The sequence below is a fragment of the Pleurodeles waltl genome, chromosome 9, assembly GCF_031143425.1.
Source record: "Pleurodeles waltl isolate 20211129_DDA chromosome 9, aPleWal1.hap1.20221129, whole genome shotgun sequence".
In the NCBI taxonomy this organism is placed as follows: Eukaryota; Metazoa; Chordata; class Amphibia; order Caudata; family Salamandridae; genus Pleurodeles; species Pleurodeles waltl.
In genome coordinates, this window is record NC_090448.1 from 1,187,315,514 (window position 1) to 1,187,342,762 (window position 27,249).

Here is a 27,249-nt window from a genome sequence, read left to right on the forward strand (position 1 = left end):
GCCTGGGTGGCATAGATGCACCTGCTGGTACCTGCAAGTACCAGGGTGCCCGCTCTTCTCCCATGAGCTTCCAGTCCGCCAGTTGCATGTGGTGTGTGCTGGACCCCCAGCGGCACGTGCGTCATCGGGCATTGAAGTAAAACCAGGGGGCGTCTCCTGGTTAAAGACGCGCTGATGGCCGGTGCCAAGCCTGGCCGGACGCCTGGTGCAGTGTGTGCGCCCGCACCGGGGTCCCCGGGAGCCCCCAGTGCGTAGGTGGCAACACTGCAGCCAACCTTGAAGCGCTTTGTCACCAGAAGTGGGGTTGTCGTTGCCTGGTATGGTAGTGACCCCGCGCCAGCCCGGCTATCCCTTGCAGCCCCCCCTCCATCCTTCCAGGGCGACCTGGACCCTTGAAATGCCCCTGTTTCTGCCTCAGAAGCTTCAGCGCTTAGCACTCCAGTGCAGGCTTTCGTGGCACTGTGGCGTCCAGGGGCGTAGCTTCGGGGGTATTACACCCCCTGATACATGTATTATTTAATAAATAGTTGGGCACAGGTGCTTTCAGTCGGGGTTGGTAAGAGGTCTGCTCCATCTCACTTGGGAGATTTCAATACATGGCTGATCCCTGGACGTTTCGCGGCACCTGGCTTCGTGGCACTGTGAGGTGAGGTCTGTGTGCCACACGAGGCTGCGCATTGTAGACCCTCCTCAGCGCTGCTGACCCTGGAGTTCAGACCAGTGGGTGGCACGGCTGCCCAGTCTCTGCTGGGCTCAGGCGTGGAAACGCTGCCACCCTCTGTGTAAATCATGCATGGGGTTGTTCACACCCCTCTTATCTGAGCCTTAATTCTGCATCACTGCCCTGTCTTCGCAAATACACAGTTTGGGTTGAATTTCCCGCAAATCATGGTTTTGTGATCTTCGTGTAGCGCTTACTATCGCCATGTGAGGCGCTCTTGTCTGCGGCGCGAGGCAGGTTACACGTGCAGGATGTGTGGTTGGAGGGGTGCCTTCTTCTTTTCATCCTCTGTGGGAGGGGAGGGGTTTCCATGGGAGGCGCAGTGCCCAGCAGTGTGATGTCTGAGTGTGTGCGCGAGAGAGAGGGGTGTGTGTATGTGTGAGAAAGAGCTGTTGTATGAGAGGAAGGTGTGTGTGTGAGAGGGAGGTGTGTAAGAGAGTGTCGTGTGTGTGAGAGGTGTGTGCGTGTGAGAGAAGTGGGCGTGTGAGAGAAGTGTGCGTGTGAGAGAAGTGTGCGTGTGAGAGAGTGGAGTGTGTGAGAGTGGAGTGTGTGTGAGAGAGATGTGTGTGAGGTGTGTGCGTGTGAGAGAGAGGTGTGAGAGAGAGGAGTGTGTGTGTGTGTGTGTGGTGTGTGCCCGAGAGAGAGAAGTGTGTGTGAGAGAGAGGTGTGTGTGTGTGTGAGAGAGAGAGGTGTGTGTGAGAGAGGTGTGTGTGTGTGTGTGTGAGAGAGAGGTGTGTGTGTGTGTGAGAGAGAGGTATGAGAGTGTAGTGTGTGTGAGAGGTGTGTGCGTGTGAGAGAAGTGTGCGTGTGAGAGAAGTGTGCATGTGAGAGAAGTGTGCGTGTGAGAGAAGTGTGCGTGTGAGAGAGTGGAGTGTGTGAGAGTGGAGTGTGTGTGAGAGAGATGTGTGTGAGGTGTGTGCGTGTGAGAGAGAGGAGTGTGTGTGTGTGTGTGTGGTGTGTGCCCGAGAGAGAGAAGTGTGTGTGAGAGAGAGGTGTGTGTGTGTGTGTGAGAGAGAGAGAAGTGTGTGTGAGAGAGGTGTGTGTGTGTGTGTGAGAAAGAGAGGTGTGTGTGTGTGTGTGTGAGAGAGAGGTATGAGAGAGGTGTGTGTGTGTGTGAGAGGTGTGTGTGTGAGAGATGAGTGTGTGTGTGTGTGTGTGTGAGGAGTTTGTGTGAGAGGTGTGTGTGTGAGAGAGAGAGAGGTGTGTGTGTGTGTGAGAGAGAGAGGTATGAGAGAGGTGTGTGTGTGTGAGAGATGAGTGTGTGTGTGTGTGTGTGTGAGGAGTTTGTGTGAGAGGTGTGTGTGTGTGTGAGAGAGAGAGAGGTGTGTGTGTGTGTGTGAGAGAGAGAGGTATGAGAGAGGTGTGTGTGTGTGAGAGATGAGTGTGTGTGTGTGTGTGTGTGTGAGGAGTTTGTGTGAGAGGTGTGTGTGTGTGTGAGAGAGAGAGAGGTGTGTGTGTGTGTGTGAGAGAGAGAGGTATGAGAGAGGCGTGTGTGTGTGAGAGAGGAGTTTGTGTGAGAGGTGTGCTGGGATGGACTGTCTATGGCTCTCACCGTGAGGGTCATAGTCTGTAGTTATTTGGGACCCCAGATGAGTGCATTAGAGTCCTTCCTGGCAGAGCCGTTCAGTTACGCATCCCTGCTCTGTTGTGATGGTGACTTGTTGCTGTGGACTGGTTCAGTACCGGGTGATGGTCATGATCTGTCTTATGGGGGTGTCAGAGGGTCAAGCAGTGTCAGGGATTTATTAAACAGCCTGTTTCTCCCCTCTTCCCCACCCCCCTGCTGAGCCTTTTTTGGCTTTTTTGGGGAGTTGGCGCTTAGGCCCCCATAACCTTTTCTCCACATCAGCTATCCAAGCCAAATTTTTGCCCTTTATTCAACATCCTGGGGATCGTGAAGGTGCCCAGGGTTTGTGGATTCCCCTGGGAAAGTAGGCAAAATACAACAAACGTTTGAGTTTTTTTTACAAAAATGGGAAACAAGTGCTGCAGAAGAAGCATCTTGTGTTTCCCCCCAGATGGTATCAACAAAGGGGTGCTAAAATCACCATCTTCCAGCGTTCAGGAACAGGCAGACTAGAGTCGGAAAATAAACATTGTCAACACAGTTTTGGCATTTTACTGGGACATAGACCATTTTTCATATTTTTTTGTGCTTTTAACCTCCTTCCAGTTTGTGACAGAAATGGGGATGAAACCATTAGTGAATCCCAGAAAGTTATACATTTCTGAAAAGTAGACAGAATTCTGAATTCAGCAAGGAGTCGTTTGTGTAGATCCTTCAAGGTTTTTGCAAAGAAAATAATAGTTGAAATGAAAACTTTGAAATTGAGTTGAAAAAAACAGCCAATTCTGTCCATGTTTTCTGCTATAACTTTTTCCTACGATGTCCTATTTTTGAAAGCAATACACCATTACGTCTGCGGGACCCTTCTGGTTGTGGGGATTTAGAGGGCTTGCAGGTTCACCAAGAACCCTAAGGTACCCAATAAAGGAGCTGCACCTTGCAGTGGGTTTTCATTGTATACCGGGTGCACAGCAATTCATTTGGTAAAATATAAAGACTGAAAATAGGTATCAAGGAAACCTTTGTATTTCCAAAATGGCACAGGATAAGGTGTTGAGAAGCAGTGGTTATTTGCACATCTCTGAATTCGAGGGTTCCCATACTAGCAGGTGAATTACAGGGCATTTCTCAAATAGATATCTTTTTTACACACTGCCTTACATTTGGGAGGAAAAAAATGTAGAGAAAGACAAGGGGTAATAACACTTGTTCTTCTATTCTGTGGTCCCCTAAGTCTCCCGCAACGTGGATACATCAAATGTTTTCATGCAAAACTGACCTGTTTTTTTTGCAAAGTGGGTAGCTGTGGTTTTTGGGCCCTACCTCAGCTGACACCTATGGAAACCTAGCAAAACTATACATTTTTGAAAACTAGACACCTAGACGAATCCAAGATGGGGTCACCAAGTTGTTTTATCCAGAATCATTTGCAAACCTCAAACTGTGACTAAAAAAAACATATTCTCTTCACATCTTTGTGATGGAAAGTTCTGGAATCTTGAGGAGAGACACATATTTCCTACCACCCAGCGCCCCCCCTAGTCTCCTGATACAAATGTTAGCTCACTAGTGCAGGTGGGCCGAGTGCCTGCGACAGGAAAGGGCCAAAACCTGTAAAAAGTGAGGGGGAACCAAAGCAGGTCTAAAAGGGAATTTTTTCCATGTATTTTGAGGCTGACTCTGCTTTGGGCACCCACACAAGTGGGGCAGAGTCTTTATCAGTACAGATGGGGCAATGCTGTGTGGAAGGAGTTCAGTAGATTCCTGCAGATTATGGAAGTTTCCATCACAGAAATGTAGGGCAAATGTGTGATTTCAGGCAAAGTTGGAGGTTTGCAGGGGATAGTGGGTAAGAAAATGGTGTAGGGTGTATGTGAAGCACACCACCCTGGACTCCCCCATATGTTTAGTTTTCAGATGTGTCAGGGTCTGGTAGGCTCTTTCAGGTGGCAGCGTACCCATGTCCAAAAAGTGCAGCCGCTGGCCGTTGAAAGTGGGACAATCCTAGGAGTTAGCCACGGTCTCCTGACCCACAGGTGAAACCAAAACCCAAAAGACTCAAGTGTCCTCATGCTTGCCTCTAGGATGAGATGCTTTAGTCGGGGGGGGGGGGCACAAAGACTATTGCCTCCTTCAGTTGTGTAGGGCACGACCATGCCCATGGTGGTAGGCAACTTCCACGCCTCTTTTTTATTTTAAAACAATGCTTCCCTTGTGTCTAGTGGGCTTTCTACCTGTCCTGGGGGGCACATTGGGGGCAATAATCCCCATCTGCCCCCCAGGAGGGGCAGAAAGACCGTGCCCATTTATGTTAAGGGAGCATTGCCATTCCAATTCTCGGCAGCCCCTATGCCTACAGTATAAAAAAAAACAGTCCCTGGTGCCTAGTGGACTTTCTGCATCCCTTGGAGGGAGGGTAAATTGGGGCCTATTGTCCCCATCTGCCCCCGGGGGCGGTGGGGTGGGGGGGCTGGGCCTGAAAGAGTGTGCTGAATTTCTTTGAGGGAGGGATGGGGTCCCATACTGGGCAGCCACCTTTCCTTAAATTTACATTAAAAAAATGAATCCCAGGTTCCTAGTGGGCTTTGGGGCGGCTGTCTAAATTCACCCGATTGGCTCATTTTACTTTAAATTTTGGTGAAATGATGTCAGCGTGCTGTGCACGGTGATCGTCATTTCACTGAAACAAAGAAATCCCTCTGGTGCGGGCAAGTGCCCTGTGCGCGGACGGTCGGGTGCTGTCCGGCGCACATTAGCACTGTAGCGTCGGAATTCTCCCAGCCGTCCTACACATGGAAATGTATTATTGAGGGCCAGGAGGGTATGAATTTACTTTATCATTTTAAACCCAGGCTGGGCGTAGGTTAACCCTTCATAACTGCCTGCACATAAAAAGCTGTGTGTTGCTTGGGCTGTTTAATGTCTGAAGACTGCGTGTTGCTTGGGCTTTTTAATGTCTGTGAACTGTAGACTACGTGTTGCTTAGGCTGTTCAATGTCTGTGGATTGTAGACTGCGTGTTGTTTGGGCTCTTTAATGTCTGAAGACTGTGTGATGCTTGGGCTTTTTATTGGCTGTGGACTGTAGACTACGTGTTGCTTGGGCTGTTCAATGTCTGTGGACTGTAGACTGCGTGCTGCTTGAGCTGCTTAATGTCTGAAGACTGCGTGTTGCTTGGGCTGTTTAGTGTCTGTGGACTGTAGACTGCGTGTTGTTTGGACTGTTTAATGTCTGAAGACTGCGTGTTGCTTGGGCTGTTTAATGTCTGTGGACTGTAGACTGCGTGTTGCTTGGGCTGTTTAATGTCTGAAGACTGTGTGATGCTTGGGCTTTTTATTGGCTGTGGACTGTAGACTGCGTGCTGCTTGAGCTGCTTAATGTCTGAAGACTGCGTGTTGCTTCGGCTGTTTAATGTCTGTGGACTGTAGGCTGCGTGTTTGGGCTGTTTAATGTCTGAAGACTGCGTGTTGCTTGGGCTGTTTAATGTCTGTGGACTGTAGACTGCGTGTTTGGGCTGTTTAATGTCTGAAGACTGCGTGTTGCTTGGGCTGTTTAATGTCTGTGGACTGTAGACTGCGTGTTGTTTGGGCTGTTTAATGTCTGAAGACTGCATGTTGCTTGGGCTGTATAATGTCTGTAGACTGTGTGTTGCTAAAGCTGTTGAAAGTCTGTGGACTGTAGACTGCGTGTTGCTTGGCCTGTTTGATGTTTGTGGACTGTGGACTGTAGACTGTGTATTGCTAAAGCGTTTGAAAGTCTGTGGACTGTATACTGCGTGTTGCTTGGGCTGTTTGATGTCTGTGGACTATAGACTGTGTGTTTCTTGGGCTGTTTGATGTCTGTGGACTGTTCACTGCATGTTGCTTGGGCTGTTTGATGTCTGTGGACTGTAGACTGCTTGTTGCTTGGCCTGTTTGATGTCTGTGGACTGTTGCTTGGGCTGTTTGATGTCTGTGGACTGTAGACTTCGTGTTGCTCGGGCTGTTTAATGTTTGTGGACTGTAGACTGCGTGTTGCTCGGGGTGTTTGATGTCTGTGGACTGTAGACTGCGTGTTGCTTGGGCTGTTTGATGACTGTAGACTGCTTGTTGCTTGGCCTGTTTGATGTCTGTGGACTGTAGACTGCGTGTTGCTTGGGCTGTTTGATGTCTGTGGACTGTAGACTGCGTGTTGCTTGGGCTGCTTGATGTCTGTGGACTGTAGACTGCGTGTTGTTTGGGCTGTTTAATGTCTGAAGACTGTGTGATGCTTGGGCTTTTTATTGGCTGTGGACTGTAGACTGCGTGCTGCTTGAGCTGCTTAATGTCTGAAGACTGCGTGTTGCTTGGGCTGTTTAATGTCTGTGGACTGTAGACTGCGTGTTTGGGCTGTTTAATGTCTGAAGACTGCGTGTTGCTTGGGCTGTTTAATGTCTGTGGACTGTAGACTGCGTGTTGCTTGGGCTGCTTGATGTCTGTGGACTGTAGACTGCGTGTTGTTTGGGCTGTTTAATGTCTGAAGACTGTGTGATGCTTGGGCTTTTTATTGGCTGTGGACTGTAGACTGCGTGCTGCTTAATGTCTGAAGACTGCGTGTTGCTTGGGCTGTTTAATGTCTGTGGACTGTAGACTGCGTGTTTGGGCTGTTTAATGTCTGAAGACTGCGTGTTGCTTGGGCTGTTTAATGTCTGTGGACTGTAGACTGCGTGTTGTTTGGGCTGTTTAATGTCTGAAGACTGCGTGTTGCTTGGGCTGTATAATGTCTGTGGACTGTAGACTGTGTATTGCTAAAGCTGTTAAAAGTCTGTGGACTGTAGACTGCGTGTTGCTTGGCCTGTTTGATGTTTGTGGACTGTGGACTGTAGACTGTGTATTGCTAAAGCGTTTGAAAGTCTGTGGACTGTATACTGCGTGTTGCTTTGGCTGTTTGATGTCTGTGGACTACAGACTGCGTGTTGCTTGTGCTGTTTGATGTCTGTGGACTGTAGACTGCGTGTTGCTTGGGCTGTTTGATGTCTGTGGACTGTAGACTGTGTGTTGCTTGGGCTGTTTGATGTCTGTGGACTGTAGACTGCGTGTTGCTTGGGCTGTTTGATGTCTGTGGACTGTAGACTGCTTGTTGCTTGGCCTGTTTGATGTCTGTGGACTGTTCACTGCGTGTTGCTTGGGCTGTTTGATGTCTGTGGACTGTAGACTGCTTGTTGCTTGGCCTGTTTGATGTCTGTGGACTGTAGACAGCGTGTTGCTTGGGCTGTTTGATGTCTGTGGACTGTAGACTGCTTGTTGCTTGGGCTGTTTGATGTCTGTGGACTGTAGACTTCGTGTTGCTCGGGCTGTTTAATGTCTGTGGACTGTAGACTGCGTGTTGCTCAGGCTGTTTGATGTCTGTGGACTGTAGACTGCGTGTTGCTTGGGCTGTTTGATGACTGTAGACTGCTTGTTGCTTGGCCTGTTTGATGTCTGTGGACTGTAGACTGCGTGTTGCTTGGGCTGTTTGATGTCTGTGGACTGTAGACTGCGTGTTGCTTGGACTGCTTGATGTCTGTGGACTGTAGACTGCGTGTTCCTTGGGCTGTTTGATGTCTGTGGACTGTAGACTGCTTGTTGCTTGGGCTGTTGGATGTCTGTGGACTGTGGACTGTAGACTGCGTGTTGCTGGGCTGTTTGATGTCTGTGGACTGTAGACTGCGTGTTGCTTGGGCTGTTTGATGTCTGTGGACTGTAGACTGCGTGTTGCTTGTGCTGTTTGATGTCTGTGGACTGTAGACTGCGTGTTGCTTGTGCTGTTTGATGTCTGTGGACTGTAGACTGCGTGTTGCTTGGGCTGTTTGATGTCTGTGGACTGTAGACTGCGTGTTGCTTGGGCTGTTTGATGTCTGTGGACTGTAGACTGCGTGTTGCTTGGGCTGTTTGATGTCTGTGGACTGTAGACTGCGTGTTTCTTGGGCTGTTTGTCTGTGGACTGTAGACTGCGTGTTGCTTGGGCTGTTTGATGTCTGTGGACTGTAGACTGCGTGTTGCTTGGGCTGTTTGATGTCTGTGGACTGTAGACTGCTTGTTGCTTGGGCTGTTTGATGTCTGTGGACTGTAGACTGCGTGTTGCTTGGGCTGTTTGATGTCTGTGGACTGTAGACTGCGTGTTGCTTGGGCTGTTTGTCTGTGGACTGTAGACTGCGTGTTGCTTGGGCTGTTTGATGTCTGTGGACTGTGGCTGTAGACTGCGTGTTGCTTGGGCTGTTTGATGTCTGTGGACTGTAGACTGCATGTTGCTTGGGCTGTTTGATGTCTGTGGACTGTGGACTGTAGACTGCGTGTTGCTTGGGCTGTTTGATGTCTGTGGACTGTAGACTGCGTGTTGCTTGGGCTGTTTGTCTGTGGACTGTAGACTGCGTGTTGCTTGGGCTGTTTGATGTCTGTGGACTGTGGCTGTAGACTGCGTGTTGCTTGGGCTGTTTGATGTCTGTGGACTGTAGACTGCATGTTGCTTGGGCTGTTTGATGTCTGTGGACTGTGGACTGTAGACTGCGTGTTGCTTGGGCTGTTTGATGTCTGTGGACTGTAGACTGCGTGTTGCTTGGGCTGTTTGATGTCTGTGGACTGTAGACTGCTCCTGGCCTATTATCCTTACAGATTCTAACTCAGGGTTATGGGGTGATGCAGTTGTCTTGGAAATAGCCGTATTTCCACTTTTCTTTTGAAGTATATATGCTCCAGGATGCTTCCAGTCTTGGCTCTCCCTGAGTTCCAGAGTTTGGTGGCTGGTGCTGACGAAGGAGCGCCTCCATTGGTGTTTTTTACAGTTAAGTGGTATTGTGATCCGTGGTACAAGCCTGGAGCAGTGTCCTGTTTAGTTTGTGTTGCTTGAATTTAACTTGTAGGTATAGGGGTCCTTTTCCTTTGGAGGCTCTGGGGACAGTGCAGAGTGCCTTGAACATTGCCCTCTAGCTATAGATAGTCAGTGGAGTAATTGCCGGACTGGAGTTGCACCTTTTCTTTGGAGAAGGAGTCTTGCAGCAACATTTTGCTTGAGTTGTATTTTGTCTTTGATGAAACTGGGGTCACCAAGATGTAGGCTGTTGTATTAGTCGAGCTTGGATATTACCAGTGTGAGGATGGCTTGTAGTGTCGATTAATATCCAAGGCATGGGAAGATCTACAGTGTTTTCATTGTGTAGCAGGCACTCTTTGTTTTTTTTATTTTTTTTAAAATTATTTTGCATCTTTATTTTTGATTTGCTGAACATTTTGGATTCCACTCAGCAAACATTGTTTTGGTGCACATTCCAGTGGTAGAGCGGTAATATGACCTAAATAGTAGACAATATGCTCCCAGTAATATAGTAACTTGCTACATGACCATGTGGGTTGTCCTCATTGTGGGCACATGGCAGTTGTTTCTGGGTATATTCTGTGGAGTTTTGCTGGGTTGAGGTATGTGCGATGCAATATATTAAAATGCGTTCACTTAGCTCGGGCTTTGTTCGAGATCTCTCTCACCGGAGAGCAGGACGTGGACCGTGCCGCATCCATGATCGTACTTTGATATCCTCCTACCCTCAGGCGGATAGCGAGGTCCAGAATCTAGCTGTCCTCAGGCCCTCCATAATTTTGCCACTAGTGTGTGCATATAGTTTCTCCTCAGTATGGGCTACCTGTATCCTTTAGTAGCACAATATATCCATCTCCCATCTAAGACCTAAAAGTGGGAGGTCAGCTAGATGCCTGCACATCAGTCCTTCCGAAGGGAGAATTATCGATCTGCCCCAATTGGTGCCCAGTTCTAATATCCTCTTACAGGTTTCAAGCGCTGAAGGGAGCAAAGGGACTGCTTGGTGTGGATGCCTTATACAAAGTAGGGTATTGTCTACATTCATAAATAATGTGTGTTCTGCCACAGCACGCCACTCCCCTCCCTGGGCCAATTATGGCCCCAGTGACCCCATCTCCCAGCCACATTATTAAGGGGGAGATGGGGCGCACAACCCCCGTCCCTGGCCCAGCATTGGCCCCAGACACCCCATCCCCAGCTAAACTTAGTCCGGCCCAATTTCAGCCCCAGACACCCCATCCTCCTGGGCCCGGCCAAAATTGTTGAAAGAGGAAGAGGGCCATGTGGGCTTTTTTTAAAGTGCATGCCTGTGCCCTGGGGAGATGATGGTACTCTGTGCCGAAACGGCTCGGGAGGGAGGCCGTGTCGTGTGGTCTCCCTCTCCCTTAAAGTAAAGACCTGGCCCCCGGGAGGTGGTGGTTCACGGAGCTGAAAAACACCCAAGAGGGTAACAATTTTTGTTATCATCCTGGCCCTGGGGATTGAGTCCCAATGGCCGAAATAGGCCCAGGAGTGTGTGTGTATGTGGGGGGGGCCGTGACCCCCCTCCCACTTTTTAAACTCGTCCAGACCACAGGGGATGGGGTCCCTGGGGCTCAAATTGGCTTGGGAAGGGGCCACTTGTGCCCCCCTGTTGGAAAGTACCTTCTTTTTGGCATGTTACCCCCAATTCCTGCCCTGCTAACCAGGACCCCAGTGCTTATGCTGTCTCTCCTCTCAATTTTGTCACTGCATACTGGTAACCCAGTATTTCATCCCAAATTGGCATACTGGTCACCCCTTATAAGTCCCTAGTATATGATAATTAGGTACCCAGGGCTTCTGCACCAGAAGAACGAAGGAATCTCCCTTGAAGTGAAGGAGTCACTTCCATGCTTCAGCAGGCACCCCTCTGCAGCGATGACCAGTGACTTGGGTCCCCTCTCCTGATGAAGTGCGTGGATCCAGCAACACGGGTGATGGACTGAAGTGGTCTCGACAGTCCTAAGGTCCTGTTGTCCAACTTTGGGTGGAGGTAAGAGCTTGCCTCCCTACGCAAGACAGCACCCCATGCACTGCATGATTTGCAGTTGCCAATGCTTGTGTGCGACCTTCCACAAAGTTCTTTGTGCACAGCTCCGGCCCCTAGCACTCTTTCTTGTGATGCACAACTTCCTGAGTGGTCCTTGTAGGAGGCTGCCCTGGTTTGTAGTGGGTACCTTGGTACTTACACCAGGTCCAGTTATCCCTCATTAGTGAAATGTAGTAGTGTTCTAGCAGCTTAGGCAGATAGAGGTAGCTATAGCAGAGCAACTTAGGCTGAACTAGGAGACATGCAAAGCTAATCCAATATCACTTATAGTTACACAGTACTTATACACAAGTAAAGACAACACTCAGTGTTACCAAAAATAAAGGTATTTATTTGGGTGACACAGTACCAAAAATATCTTAGAGACAATACTTCTTCTGAGGATAAGTATTATACACAATATATACACTAGACACCAAAATTAGACAAGTAAATAGTCACAATGCAAACAGTAGGAAATCCTATGGAATGCAATGGTAGAAAATAGGTCTGGGGCAACACAAACCATATACTAAAAATGTGGAATGCAAATCACAAATTCCCCCCTAGACAAGTGTAGTGTGTGCAGAATCGCTGGGAGAGTAGGAATAAAGTAAAGGCAAGTAAATTACCCCACCCCAGAGCCCAGAAAAGCAGGAGTAAAGTACTGCAAGTTTCCTTAGGACACACTACACCTCGTGATTTGGGATTTTGCAGCAACCAACCAACTCCTGGAATCCTAGACCTGAAGACCTGCAAAGGAAGAGGACCAAGTCCAGAAGTCGAAAGAAGTTCCAGGAAGGACAGGAGCCCCTGCCAACCCAGAAGAGGGTGCAAAACAAGAGTCCCCAGTTAGTTGAAGACTGCAGGAATGCACCCTAGGAAGATGCCAGCTGGTTCCTGCGTGATGCAAAAGATGTCCCACGACGTGAAGATCGTTGCAGATGTGATTTTGTGTTGGAAGTTGCCAACAAGCCTTGGCTACGGCAAAAGCGCATTTTCTGTCAAAATGGCGCTGGATGGACCCAGGAGGGACCTGGGGGCCTCAACTCTGTGTGAGGAGGAAGAGGGGGCTCTCAGCACTTTAGAGAGCCCTCAGAATGCCAGCCAACACCCCCGGGAGTCCCAGGATATGGGGAAAAGGAGGTGCAAAACGCGGTTGATGCAGCACAACAAAGGAAGGTCCCGCGCCACCGGAGAACAACTCAGCGAGTTGAGCGTCGCAGGATGGAGTGCTGGGGACCTGGGCCAGGCTGTGCACAAAGGAATCTTGCAAATAGTGCACAGAGGCCTCGGAGGTGAAGAAGACACAATACATAGGGGTACCATTGCTCTCTGGGAAGGCAAGGTCTTACCTCCTTCAAATTGCATCAGCAGGACCTCAGGACAGTCTATGTTGATGATTTCCACGCTCTGTGTCCTTAGGAGAACGTTTGTTGCTGTGAGAGGAGTCCAAAGGTACCAGTTGTTGTCTTGGAAGGTACCTGCTGGAGCAGGGGAGTGACTACTTCACTCCACTGGAGATTCCTTCGGTCCTTCTGGTGCAGGATGAAGACAGGGTGTCCCCAGAGGGGCACACCGTGGAAACTGTTGCAGTTTCTGACTTAGAGCTGAGGTTGTGGAAGAAAAGTATCCCTTGTTACAGTGGTTCCTGGAGCAAGCTGCGGTTGATCCGAGGTCAGAAGATGCTGAAGTTGTTGCAGAGGATTCCTGAAGGAAACTTGCAAGCAGAATCTCGAGACAACCCACAGGAGAGACCCTAAATAGCCCTGAGAGGGGGTTGGCAACCTTATCAGGTATGGACCTATAAGGAGGGGTCTCTGACGTCACCTGCTGGCACTGGTCACTCAGAGCCCTCCAGAGTGCCCCCACACTTTGCAAAGCAGGATAGCTGAAGTCTGGGACACACTGGAGGAGCTCTGGGCACCACCCCTCGGGTGGTGATGGACAGGGGAGTGGTCACTCCCCTTTCCTTTGTCCAGTTTAGCGCCAAAGCAGGGGGGGGAAGGGGTCCCTGAACCGGTGTAGACTGGATTATGCAAGGAGGGCACTATCTGTGCCCTTCAAATCATTTCCAGAGGCTGGGAGAGGCTTCCCCTCCCCAGCCTGTAACACCTATTTCCAAAGGGAGAGGGTGTAACGCCCTGCTCCCAGAGGAAATGCTTTGTTCTGCCTTTCCCTGGCCTCTTCAGTGCTACTTGGACTTGGTTCTCTTCTTCCACAGGGCTTCAGGTCCAGAAATCCATTGTTGATGTCTTCCAGTCTCTTCTGGTTCTTGCATTATCTGCTAACACGACTTCTAGTGTGGACTACGGCAATGCCCTCTACGCAGGAACCATGGGCAAATTCCAGAAAAGGCTGCAACACATCCAGAACGCCTCAGCATGCCTCATCCTGGACATCTCCCACCACTGCCAATACCGCAGGACACCTGAGAGACCTGCATTGGCCCCCCGTCAACAAGAGAATCACCTTCAAACTCCTCACCCACCCTAACAAGGTACTGCACAACGCTGGACCGGAATACCTCAACAGACGGCTTTCCTTCTACTCCCCGACCCGTCAGCTCTGCTCCCCTGACATCGCCACTGTCCCACGGATCCGCAGAACAACTACCAGCGGCAGATCATTCTCGCACCTCGCCGCCAAGACGTGGAACACTCTTCCCACCCACCTGCATCAGACCAAGGACCTCCTTATCTTCAGGAGACTTCTTAAGACTTGGCTGTTCGAGCAGTAGCAGCGCCCCCTACCCCCCCAGCACCCTGAGACCCTCACGGGTGAGTAGTGCACTTTACAAATTCCCTGATTGATTGATTGATAGTGTGTTTTAGGAAACTTACTGTGATTTACTCCTGCTTTCCCGGACTCTGGGGTGGGTTCTTTTACTTACCTTTGGTGTTTTCTTACACTCCCAGCGCCCCTCTACACCCTACACTTGTCTAGGTGGGAAACCGACTTTCACATTCCACTATTTTAGTATATGGTTTGTGTTCCCCCTAGGCCCATTGCAACTGTAGGAAGTTGGCTCTGTATGCAGTATTTCAAAGTAAGAAATAGTGTGCACAGAGTCCAAGGGTTCCCCTTGGAGGTAAGATAGTGGCAAAAGCAGATAATTCTAATGCTCTGTTTTGTGGTAGTGTGGTCGAGCAGTAGGCTTATCAGAGGGTAGAGTTAAGCATTTGTTGTACACACACAGGCAATAAATGAGGAACACGCACTCAAAGACTTACTCCAGGCCAATAGGTTTTTATATTGAAAAATATATTTTCTTAGTTTATTTTAAGAACCACAGGTTCAAGATTTACATCAAACACTTTAAATGTAAGGTACTTCACTTAGATACTTTAGGAACATTGAATGAAAACAATATCATGTACAGTCTTTGTACAAATTGCAATAAGCTATTTTCAAAGTGGACACAGTGCAAAAATCAACAGTTCCTGGGGGAGGTAAGTAAAGGTTAGATTAGGAGGTAAGTAAAACACTTACAAGTCTCAGTTCTGGGGCATAGGCAGCCCACCGTTGGGGGTTCAAGGCAACCCCAAAATTACTACACCAGCAGCTCAGGGCCGGTCATGTGCGTGCAGAGGTCAAAGAGGTGCCCAAAACACATAGGCGCCTATGGAGAACAGGGGTACTCCGGTTCCAGTCTGCCAGCAGGTAAGTACCTGCGTCTTCGGGGGGCAGACCAGAGGGGTTTTGTAGGGCACTGGGGGGGGACACAAGTAGGCACACAAAACACCCCCTCAGTGGCACAGGGGTGGCCGGGTGCAGTGTGCAAAGCAGGCGTCAGGTTTTCTATAGGTTTCAATGGAGGGACCCAGGGGACACTCTAGCGGTGCAGGCAGTCACAGGGGGTGGCTTCTCGGGACAGCCACCACCTGGGCAAGACAGAGGGTCACCTGGGGGTCACTCCCGCGTCGAAGTTCGGTTCCTTCAGGTCTTTGGGGCTGCGGGTGCAGTGTTGGTTCCAGGTGTTGGGCCCCTTGTTACAAGCAGTCGCAGTCAGGGGGAGCCTCTGGATTCTCTCTGCAGGTGTCGCTGTGCGGGCTTAGGCGGGTCGTCTCTGGTTACTCACGGGCTCGCAGTCGTCAGGGAGTCCTCCCTGAGGTGTTGGTTTTCTGCAGGTCAAGCCGGGGGCGTCGGGTGCAGAGTGTAGAGTCTCACGCTTCCGGAGGGAAACGTGAAGTCCTTGGACGTTGTTTCTTTAATGCAAAGGAGTAGCTGGTTTTGAACAGGGCCGCTGTTCACAGGAGTCTCTTGGTCCAATAGTCCAGGGCAGTCCTCTGAGGCTTCAAAGGTCGGTGGTCCCTGTCGGATGCATCGCTGGAGCAGGTTTTCGAAGTTGGAGACAGGCCGATAGGGCTGGGGCCAAAGCAGTTGTCGTCTTCCTCCTTCTCTGCAGGCTTGTAGGTCAGTAGTCCTTCTTCTTTCTTCAGGTTGCAGGAATCTGATTTCCTGGGATCTGGGGAGTCCCTAAATACTGAATTTAGGGGTGTGTTTAGGTTTGGGAGGGCAGTAGCCAATGGCTACTGTCCTTGATGGGGGCTAAACCCTCTTTGTGCCTCCTCCCTGTGGGGAGGGGAGCACATCCCTAATCCTGTTGGGGGAATCCTCCAAACTCAAGATGGAGGATTTTTCAAGGCAGGGGTCACCTCAGCTCAGGACACCTTAAGGGCTGTCCTGACTGGTGGGTGACACCTCCTTGTTTTTCTCATTATCTCCTCCAGCCTTGCCGCCAAAAGTGGGGGCAGTGGCCGGAGGGGCGGGCATCTCCACTAGCTTGGATACCCTGGCGCGCTGTAACAAAAGAGGTGAGCCTTTGAGGCTCACCGCCAGGAGTTACAGTTCCTGGAGAGGGAGGTGAGAAGCACCTCCACCCAGTACAGGCTTTGTTCCTGGCCACAGAGTGACAAAGGCACTCATCCCATGTGGCCAGGAACATGTCTGGTGTGTGGCAGGCTGGCAGAAACTGGTCAGCCTACACTAGAAGTCGGGTAGGTATTCAGGGGGCATCTCTAAGAAGCCCTGTGGGTGTATGTTACAATAAATTGCACACTGGCATCAGTGTGCATTTATTGTGCTGAGAAGTTTGATACCAAACTTACCAGTTTTCAGTGTAGCCATTATGGAGCTGTGGAGTTCGTGTTTGACAAACTCCCAGACCATATACTCTTATGGCTACCCTGCACTTACAATGTCTAAGATTTTGCTTACACACTGTATGGGCATAGTGCTCTTGCACATATGCCCTCACCTGTGGTATAGTGCACCATGCCGTAGGGCTGTAAGGCCTGCTGGAGGGGTGACTTACCTATGCCACAGGCAGTGTAAGGTTGGCATGGCACTCTGAGGAGAGTGCCATGTCGACTTGGTCATTTTCTCCCCACCAGCACACACAAGCTGTGAGGCAGTGTGCATGTGCTGAGTGAGGGGTCCCCAGGCGGGCATAAGACATGCTGCAGCTCTTAGAGACCTTCCCTGGCATCAGGGCCCTTGGTAGCAGGGGTACCATTTACAAGTGACTTACCAGTGTGCCAGGGTTGTGCCAGTTGTGGAGACAAAGATACAGTTTAGGGAAATAACACTGGTGCTGGGGCCTGTTAGCAGGGTCCCAGCACACTTTCAAATCATAACTTAGCATCAGCAAAGGCAAAAAGTTAGGGGGTAACCATGCCAAGGAGGCATTTCCTTACACAAACCTATTGTGATTTTCACTATTTGCACTGTTTTCTTACTGTGTATTTACCTGTTTTTGGTTACTAGTGTATATATTGTGTATTTACTTACCTCCTAAGGGAATATAGTCTCCAAAGTATTTTTGGCATTGCGTGACTAACATAAAGTACACTGAGTATTGGCCTTCATGTGTGTGAGTACAGTGTGGCTACAGTGGTATCGCAGGAGCTTTGCATGTCTCCTAGATAGGCCTTGGCTGCTCTGCCTACAGCTACCTCTAGACAGCCTGGCTTCTAGACATTGACTACATTTCACTAATAAGGGATAACTGGACCTGGTATAAGGTATAAGTACCTTTGGCACCCACTACAAACCAGGCCAGCCTCCTACAACTAGTGAGCAGTGGAAGGAGACCAGTGTTCACTATCTTTGTGCCTTGGTCCCTTATATATATTCACCTTACCTGATATGCATGTCAGGCATGTTTCTTGTCACCAACAGCTGACGAGAGAATATTAATATTATTTTTTAAGTTTGCAGGAGTTCACGGATCTCTCCACTAATCTGTGGCAATCTTTAAAAAAAAAAAAAAAAAAAACTATTTTGGCCCCGGTGGGATCCTTGTGGGACTCCACCACCAGTCCTACGGAGTCAGAGTAGTCATACCCTGCTCTCTTGTGATTTTTTTTTTTTTAAACTTTTTTTCTTGGGACTCGACTTCCTTGTTGAAGTGTTGGTAGCCAATCAGAGATCAGCATGAGACTTGATCCACAAAGGATTTGCTTTCCTAGCTATCTGTATTTCTTTTTCCTGTAATAACTCCAAAACTATTTAATGGATGTGTGCCAAATTACAAAAAGACACTCTTGCTGGTCCAAGATCTACCTTTCTCCAAATTGGGGGTAATTCCGTCCAGCGGTTTGGGCTGTAGTCGTGTCTAAAATCCCTATGGGAAATTGCATGGGGAAAATGTGTTTTGGGACCCCCTCACCTCTCCCGCCCCCTGTTTTTCTCAGCCCCGCTTGACAAATCACCTGAAACTTTCCACACAGCAGCTGAAGTGAGTTGTACACTAGTTTTGAAAAATTTGTGATGATTCATCAAACGGCACCAAAGTTATTGGCAAAACAAAAAACGATTTGTATATGGAAACTAGGTCCTAACTATAATTACCCACTGGCGACCGTGATACATAGATAGGTAGATATTGTTAAGTTACTTAGCTATGTACAAAAGTAAGTTACCTGTGAAGTAAAAGTCAGAAAACTAACTTGTGATGTAAATACTCCTCCGTATCTGATTTGATGTGATGAAGCCTGTGAAGTAACAGTCACATACACACAGAACAATCATTTCTTGACCCCAACAACACAATGTCATATCCATACTGAAGAGTGGAGATATGTCCTAGGCACCAGCCAAATTGAAGTGCAGGGGAATGTCCTGGTGGCCCAGAAAGGTTTCTGGTTGGATTAGTCTAGCTGTGACTGCAAACGTAATTGGTCATTTCTTCAACAGGACAATCGGGCCTTCAGAAGGAGGGTCTGGTGGTTTCTGTCTCGGAGGCAGACAGTCTGACTCAAGGTGCGCAGGAGTCTCCCAGGATATTTCATGACATAGGAATTGGTAGTGGTGTTTATTTTGTGTCCACGGTATGGAATTTATTTGAAGTTTGTGTGCTGGTCACTATGGCTGATCCAACCTGTTCCCACCTGTCGGCTAGCACCTGGAACACTCTCCCCCTGCACCTCTGAGTCTCACCATCGCTCCAACAGTTTAGAAAGGACTGCAAGGCGTGGAGATGACCAGCAGGAACAGGCAGCGTGATACAGCAGCACAACCCCTCAGAACCTCAAGACCCTCACAGGTGAAGTAGCAGCGCTATATAAATCCTGATTGATTGATTTATCCAAGCCTCTACTTCATGTTTTCATACTTTCAAATCAAGGTAACACGGGTTGCTCAGTGTTCAGGTGAGTTTTGCCTGAACTGTTGTATGTGTACAAAGTGTCCAAGCCATGCATCACCCCAACAACTGCTGGGGCTGTATTTATATGGCAGTAGTGGGGAACACCTGTTAGAAGCCTCTTCTGTTGCCATTCCTGCCTCACATGAAGCTTTTGACTGCAGTTCAGCTCTTGGAGGTGTACACCAGTCCTACTAGAGAGAGTGTAGCCTTTGTGAAGGTGACTGGAGCATGAGACTGAAATATACTTTGTGTTTAGTTTAGTTTTAGAAGCACCTCGAGGTAATCAGATTTGTCATGGGTGGCTTGTTGACCCATTTCATGAAATCTAAGAATAATAAACCCATCATCTCTTGGGCAGAGGTGGGTCATTGGTCACCCATGGTAAGATTAGTGACTGATGAATTAGAGGTGTGTTGCTGGCCCTGCCCCTAATACAGGGTGTCAGTGACAATTGAACAGAGTCATCTGGTTGCATGAAATCTTGAGAGATCTCAGGCTTGTGAGATCTCAGAGTAAGGTCTTGCAGGACCTGAAAGGGAACTCTTATTACATCTGGGAGAGAGGTCTTGTGTACAAGGTGTTGTAATCTGCTAGTAAGAGATCGGGGATAGATGTCTTCAAATCTGGGAGCGGGAAGTTCCAAAATCTGGTAAACTGCTCTTACTAAATCTGAGAGACTAGTATGATTAGACCTGTCAGAGAGGTCTTGTGAGACCGGTTGTTAGAAGTGTTTTTTTTGTCAGAGTTTTGCACTATGTTAAAACACAAGCCACCACTTTCGTCAGGGTAAGCAAGATACCCACATAGAGATAACCTGTCCTCACCCTCTGGTAGCTTGGCACAGAGTAGTCCAGCTTATTTAAAGAGGCAATGTGTAAAGTATTTGTGCAACACACACTCGCAGTAACAATGAAAACATCACAAAAAGACTCCACACAGGTTTAGAAAAATAGATGTTATTTATCTGAGTACAACAAAACCAAAACGACGACAGGTCAATCAGTTGAAGTTGAGATATGAATTTTTATAGAATAAATAAAAAATTGTGCTTAGAAGTCAGTAGCGCTGAATGGTTACTTGAGATCACGCTAGACCAGAGTAAGCCCAAAGTTCAGGCCGACCATGATAGAGGGCAGGCCGGCTACAAGACTCAGAATGGTCCTGCTGACAAAGTACGTTGGGTGGACCAAGTGTTGATGTTGCAGACTCGATGCAAGGAGGCATGGGAAGCAAAGCATTGGAGCTGATCCACGCAGTTGATGAAGGCTTCGACGTCAAACCCTATTACAATGCAGGCACTGCATCGATGTTGAGCTGCGCTGTACGTCGGCGTCGAGACGTTGTCATCATTCTGGTCCTGCCTCAAAGCTCAAGGCATTGGTTCAGATCGGCGCAAAGTAGTCACTGTGTTGATTTTGAGACAAGAATAGCGGCAGAACCCACTTCTGAGACCCAGGACTGGATTGGCACCTCAGGCAAGAAAGACTCGCAGATGACAGAGTCCAGCAGCAGCCGTAGAGTTGTAGAAAGTCTTTGATTGCCCTGATGTGTCAAAACAGGAGCAAGCCAACAAGCCTGTGGAGTCAATCTGGGTTCAAGTGAGATGGGTTCGCAGTAGGACAGAGATCAGCAGGCATCAGGGCAGCTCAGCAGAGTAGAAAGCAGTTCCTTTACAGGTCTAGTAGTTTCTGATTTGGTCGGGTCAGAGACCCAGTACTTATACCTATAGGTGCCTTTGAAGTGGGGGTGACTTCAGAGAAGGGTCTTTGAAGTGCACAAGGATCCTTTCTTCCTCCTCTCTGGCTCCAGACTATCAACGGGTAATCGACCCTCTGTGTGTGGTAAGCACTGCCTATTCAGCTGTAAAGGTCACCCCCTTCCCTGCCCAGGAAAAGCCATCAGAATGCAATGAGTACACAGACACACCTATCCTTCCTGTGTTTGTGGCTGTCTAGGGGGAAGGCACAAGTTGCAGCTTTCACCCACCCCAGATGAGTATTGGAGGCAGGCTGCAAGGCACAAAGAGCAGTAAGAGCAGAGAGATGCCCACTTTGTAAAAGTGGAATTTTTAAAATGGTAATGTTACATCATCTTTAATGGTAAAGTTGGATTTATCATTCCCATTCAAAATATATGAAACGTGAGGCAGTTACTGCCTTCTAATCAGTAATTACAGCTTAAAAGTGGTTTATGGAATTCCCAGTGTTAGCCTGTGAGAGGAGTTGGCCTAACAGTAGTAATAAATAAATGTTTTCTTCACTACCAGGACATGTAAAACCTAACAATACATGTCCTACCTTTTACTTCCACAGCACCCTGCACTATGGGCTAACTTTGGCCTACCTCAGGGATGACTAAAAGGGGGGTTTAAGGCTTGGCAAAGGGTTTTAAATGCCAAGTCGAAGTGACAGTGAAACTGCACTCAGGCCCTGCAGTGGAAGGCCTGAGACATGTTTAAAGGGCTACTTGTAGGAAAGTACCATCTTGCCTGGCATCGTACCACCCATATTTCACTGTATATATGTTGTTTTAGTCTATGTGTCACTGGGACCTTGCCAGGCAGGGCCCCAGTGCTCATAAGTATGTGCCCTGTATGTGTTCCCTGTGTGATGCCTAACTGTCTCACTGAGGCTCTGCTAACCAGAACCTCAGTGGTTATGCTCTCTCTGCTTTCCAAATTTGTCACTAACAGGCTAGTAACTAAATTTACCAATTCACATTGGCAGACTGGTACACCCATATAATTCCCTAGTATATGGTACTGAGGTACCCAGGGTATTGGGGTTCCAGGAGATCCCTATGGGCTGCAGCATTTCTTTTGCCACCCATAGGGAGCTCTGACAATTCTTACACAGGCCTGCCAGTGCAGCCTGAGTGAAATAACGTCCACGTTATTTCACAGCCATTTACCACTGCACTTAAGTAACTTATAAGTCACCTATATGTCTAACCTTCACCTGGTGAAGGTTGGGTGCAAAGTTACTTGGTGTGTGGGCACCCTGGCACTAGCCAAGGTACCCCCACATCGTTCACGGCAAATTCCCCAGACTTTGTGAGTGTGGGGACACCATTACACGTGTGCACTGTACATAGGCTGTGTACAGCGTCACAATGGTAACTCCGAACATGGCCATGTAACATGTCTAAGATCATGGAATTGTCACCCCAATGCCATTTTGGCATTGGGGGGACAATTCCATGTTCCCCGGGTCTCTAGCACAGAACCCGGGTACTGCCAAACTGCCTTTCCGGGGTCTCCACTGCAGCTGCTGCTGCTGCCAACCCCTCAGACAGGTTTCTGCCCTCCTGGGGTCCAGGCAGCCCTGGCCCAGGAAGGCAGAACAAAGGACTTCCTCTGAGAGAGGGTGTAACACCCTCTCCCTTTGGAAATAGGTGTGAGGGCTGGGGAGGAGTAGCCTCCCCCAGCCTCTGGAAAAGCTTTGATGGGCACAGATGGTGCCCATCTCTGCATAAGCCAGTCTACAACGGTTCTGGGATCCCCCAGCCCTGCTCTGGCGCGAAACTGGACAAAGGAAAGGGGAGTGACCACTCCCCTGACCCGCACCTCCCAGGGGAGGTGCCCAGAGCTCCTCCAGTGTGTCCCAGACCTCTGCCATCTTGGAAAGAGAGGTTTCTGATGGATACAACTACCTGTGGATTCCTCACCTAATGAATACTCCCATGGCGCCAGCATTCGACGGAAATCTTCTTACTAGTCTCTGCACGTCGACGAGGACGTCACTCTAGCCCACGCGACGCCGTCTGACGTCATACAGGCAATAAGAGGTCCTCGACGACGTGCGGACGTCAGTTCCCTTTTTTCCGTGCATTCGAAACGGTTATCTTCGAGGGAGCAACTGTTACTTTTGTGGTTACAGTGTATTTTTGCTGCGTAGTCTTTCGCTGTGGTAATAATGTCGCAGAGAAAGTCTGGATTTAAGCCTTGTCGTGAGTGTGGAGGCAAGATGTCGGTGACGGATCCTCATTCCGATTGCCTTTGGTGTTTGAGCTCCGACCACGACGTCTCGACTTGTGATTCATGCCAGCACATGAATCCAAAGGCCCTCAAGGAACGTGAGGCGAAGCTGTTTATGGCAAAATCGAAGGAGAAGCATCACAAGAAGTCTTCTTCTCCAAGACATCGGCGTCATCGAGACTCCCGGCGCCGTAGAGAATCTCGGCGTCATTCGAAGGAGACTCGTTCCAGGTCTTCGGATCGGCGCCGAAGGACATGGGAGATCAGTCCCACGGTTACGCCGCATCCTTCGACGCCGTTGCCCTCTCCGGCGTCTCCAACTTCACCTGGACAGGCGTCGGTGATTGAGGTATTGGAGCCTCAGGTGTTTTCTCCGGCACAAACGCCGAGGCCGGCGTCGGGGTCGCCTCCGAGACAGGCACCTCAGTATCCGGCTTTTCCCACCCCTGGAGCCGATAGTTCCGCATTCTTGAATGCGATGTATGCCATCTTCCAACAGATGGCTCCAGGGGGTGCTCCGTCTGGGCCTTTGGCCTTTTCTTTGGGTGATCCTGCGCCTCTTCGGCCGGCACCCTTTATGCCCTTTCTCCCTTTTGGGAACGTGGGCTCGGCGCCAGTGTCGGCGCCGGTGGCCGCTCCGGTGGCTTCAGAAGGATTGGCCCCGGGGATTTCCATCCCGTCGACGTCGGGATTTCGGCCTGTGACTCCGGTGGGTCCATCTGCTTCAGCTGCTCTTTCGTCGGCGCCGAAGTTACCTGTGGCGCCGGACGTGGCGTCGGTGGCTTCTGAAGATTGGCGCCGATCTTCGCGACTTCATTCGAGGAGACGTGCTCTCCGTGTATTAGAGGAGCAGGAGTACCAACGAGCCCTGGAGGAAGGAGAGCTAGAGGACTCGGGTGATGGGCTGCGTGGTCTGGAGTCGGCCAGTGGGCTGGACACTTCCCCTGAGTGGGATCTTTCGTCCCCGGGAGAATATACTGAGGAGGCTGCTTCCTTTCATGCAGTGGTACGGAAGGCAGCTAGTTTTTTGGATCTGCCTTTGCCGGTGGTGGAGGCTAAACAAAACCTTTTAACAGAGGTGCTACATCCGGCCTCAGCTGCGGCGGAGCCTCTTTTGCCACTTAATGACGCTCTGCTGGATCCGGTGTTAGAGGTGTGGAAGAGGCCGGCATCTTCCCCAGCAGTTCACAGAGCCGTGGCCAGGAGGTATCGGGCGGCTCCGACTGACCCTGGTTTTCTATCTAGGCACCCTACGCCGGAGAGCTTGGTGGTGCAGGCCTCCTGCTCATCCAAGTCAGCGCCTGGTTCTTTCCCGACGGTGCCTGGGGACAGAGATTCAAAGAAACTAGAGGCGCAGTCCAAGAAGATTTTTTCGTCCTGCAGTCTGGCGTTAAAAGCCACCAATGCAACCTGTATCCTGGGGAGGTATATTCATGCTCTGATGGATGACATTTCCTCATCGTTTACAGAGCTTCCCCAGGGCCTTTTGGATCTTGTTTCAAATGCCCAGGCTGCTGCGACCCAGATTATCCAGACGGGACTGGATACCACCGACTCGGTAGCCAGAGCAATGGGCACAACTGTGGTGGCAAGGAGACAGGCCTGGCTCCGTAACTCGGGCTTTTCTGCGGATGTACAGTCCACATTGTTGGATCTCCCGTTTGATGGGGACAAACTGTTTGGAGCCAAGGCTGATTCGGCCTTGGAACGTTTTAAGGAAAGCAGGGCCACGGCTAAGTCGTTAGGGCTCCAAGCTCCTTCTTCCACGGCCTCTTCCAGATTTTTCAGGAGGTTTCGTGGATTTGGGCGTGGCTCTTCCTCCTCTTCCTTTCGGGGAAGATATCAGCAACCTGCCTCTTCCCATCCCTATAGATCTTTTAGGGGGAGAGGTAGGGTCCGCACCAGAGGAGCCTCTCAGCAGCACTCTGCCTCTTCCTCATCCTCTGGCGGGGTGCAGCAGGGGAAGCAGCCTTAGGCTTCCACCATTTCCCACTCACTCCTCTCCTGTAGGGGGAAGATTACAGCATTTTCTCACCAAATGGAAGACTGTTACAACGGACACTTGGGTTCTCAGTATTGTGGGAAAAGGCTACACCCTTCCCTTTCGGGAGTTCCCGCCCCTCATCCCGCCCCGCCCTTCTTATTGTTCAGAAGAACACCTCCTGTTGCTAGAACAGGAGGTACAAGTCCTCCTTTCAAAGGGCGCGGTGGAGTTGGTCCCAGAGCAGGAAAGGGGTCGAGGATGTTACTCAAGGTATTTCCTGATTCCCAAGAAGGATGGTCGTTTGAGACCAATTCTGGACCTGAGGATCTTGAATTGGTTCCTCAAGCAGGAAAAGTTCAAGATGCTGACCCTAGCACAGGTGCTTTTGGCGTTGAACAAGGAAGACTGGATGGTGTCTGTCGACTTGCAGGATGCTTACTTTCATATCCCGATACTCAAGTCACACAGGAAGTATCTCCGGTTTGTGGTGGGATCGCAGCACTATCAGTTTGCGGTCCTTCCGTTTGGTCTTACTTCAGCACCTCGAGTCTTCACGAAGGTGATATCGGTGGTTGCGGCAGAACTCAGAAGGAAGGGGATAGCAGTATTCCCTTACTTGGACGACTGGTTGATCAAGGCCAAGTCCCCGGAGCTTGTGTCGCATCATCTGCAGTCAACAACCCAGTTGTTGTTCGACCTGGGTTTTTCGGTGAACGAGCCCAAATCTCACCTAGAGCCCTCTCAGCGCCTCCTGTTCATAGGGGCAGTACTGGATACAACATTGGGTCGGGCCTTTCCTCCGCCTCAGCGGATTCAAGATATTCAGGATTTGGTTCCAATGTTTCGAAATGGAGCGGTAGTTCCAGTCCTCAAGGTCCTTCGTCTGCTCGGTCTGTTTGCCTCCTGCATTCTGTTGGTCACGCATGCTCGCTGGCACATGAGGGCTCTTCAGTGGTGCCTCCGAAGGCAGTGGTCTCAACACAAAGGGGATCTAGAGGGTACTATCAAGATCTCCAGAGATGCTGCTGTGGATTTGAAGTGGTGGATTGCAAGCAACAATCTTTCACAAGGAAAGCCGTTCCAGCAGTCGCCACCAGTGGCCACAGTCATAACGGATGCTTCCACTCTAGGGTGGGGAGCTCATCTGGGGGATCTGGAGATCAAAGGTCTTTGGTCTCCAGAGGAACAGATGTTTCACATCAATCTGTTAGAGTTACGGGCTGTACGTCTGGCTCTCAAGGCCTTCCTCCCTTCCCTTCGTGGTCAGTCAGTACAGGTCCTAACGGACAATACTACCACGATGTGGTACATAAACAAGCAGGGAGGAGTGGGGTCGTACCTTCTCTGCAGAGAAGCTCTTCGACTATGGTCCTGGGCAAAGGACCATCAGATTTGCTTGATAGCAAACCATCTGGCCGGAGTCTTGAACGTGCGTGCGGACAGTCTCAGTCGCCATTTCTCGGCAGACCACGAGTGGCGTCTCCATCCAGATCAAGTCCGTTTAATCTTCCAGAGGTGGGGGTTTCCTCGGGTAGATCTGTTTGCCACTCGAGAGAACGCGCATTGTCCGTTATTCTGCAGCCTCCAGTATCCGATGCAGGGACCATTGGGGGACGCCTTTTAAATAACCTGGTGCGGCCAGTTGCTTTACGCGTTTCCTCCCATACCCTTGATTCCTCGAGTATTGAGGAAGATTCGCCAGGACCGGGCTCTAGTCATCCTAATAGCTCCGGATTGGCCAAGGAGGGTATGGTACTCCGACCTTCTCCAACTCTCAATGTGCCCTCCGCTCCGTCTCCCTTTCAGGGCAGACCTCCTCTCGCAGTCGCAGGGGCAGGTTCTACACCCCAACCTCCAGAGTCTGCACCTACATGCCTGGAGATTGAACGGGGCAACCTGAGTTCCTTCTCTCTCTCACCTGAGGTAGTGGATGTTATATTAGCGGCCAGGCGACACTCCACTAAATCTATCTACGCTAATAGATGGTCTAAATTTGTTGCGTGGTGTGGAGAGAGGCAGATTGATCCTTTGCATGCTCATCTATCGGACGTTTTGTCTTTTGCTCTGTCTCTAGCGCAGAAAGGTTGTGCAGTGGCTACCATTAAGGGTTATTTATCGGCCTTGTCAGCCTTCATATGTCTTCCAGACCAACCATCTTTATTTAAATCCCCTATTGTTATCAGATTCTTGAAAGGTCTTCTAAATAAATATCCTCCAAAGCCATTCGTTATGCCGCAATGGGATTTGTCCTTGGTCCTGACTTTCCTTATGGGGTCCCCTTTTGAACCTATGCATTCTTGCCCCTTAAGGTATTTGGTTTTAAAAACAGTCTTCCTGATAGCTATAACATCAGCAAGGAGAGTGAGTGAGTTGCAGGCCTTATCAGTAAAGCCCCCTTATACAACTTTTTATGGGGATAAGGTGGTGTTGAGGACCAAGGCTGCTTTTCTCCCGAAGGTTGTTTCACCCTTCCATTTGGCTCAGGCAATTACTT

At 49.7% G+C, this 27,249-nt stretch overlaps 2 protein-coding genes across 4 annotated transcripts in view; one reads left to right on the forward strand and one right to left on the reverse strand.

Moving 5' to 3' along the window:
- The window catches only part of MIPOL1 (mirror-image polydactyly 1), an 845,661-nt gene that overhangs the window by 150,388 nt on the left and 668,024 nt on the right, over positions 1 to 27,249 (forward strand). The window lies entirely within an intron of this gene.
- Positions 7,142 to 8,530, reverse strand: LOC138259821 (basic-leucine zipper transcription factor A-like). Its single transcript, XM_069207715.1, has one exon. The coding sequence runs from the start codon at positions 8,528 to 8,530 to the stop codon at positions 7,142 to 7,144; it is 1,389 nt and encodes a 462-aa protein (XP_069063816.1).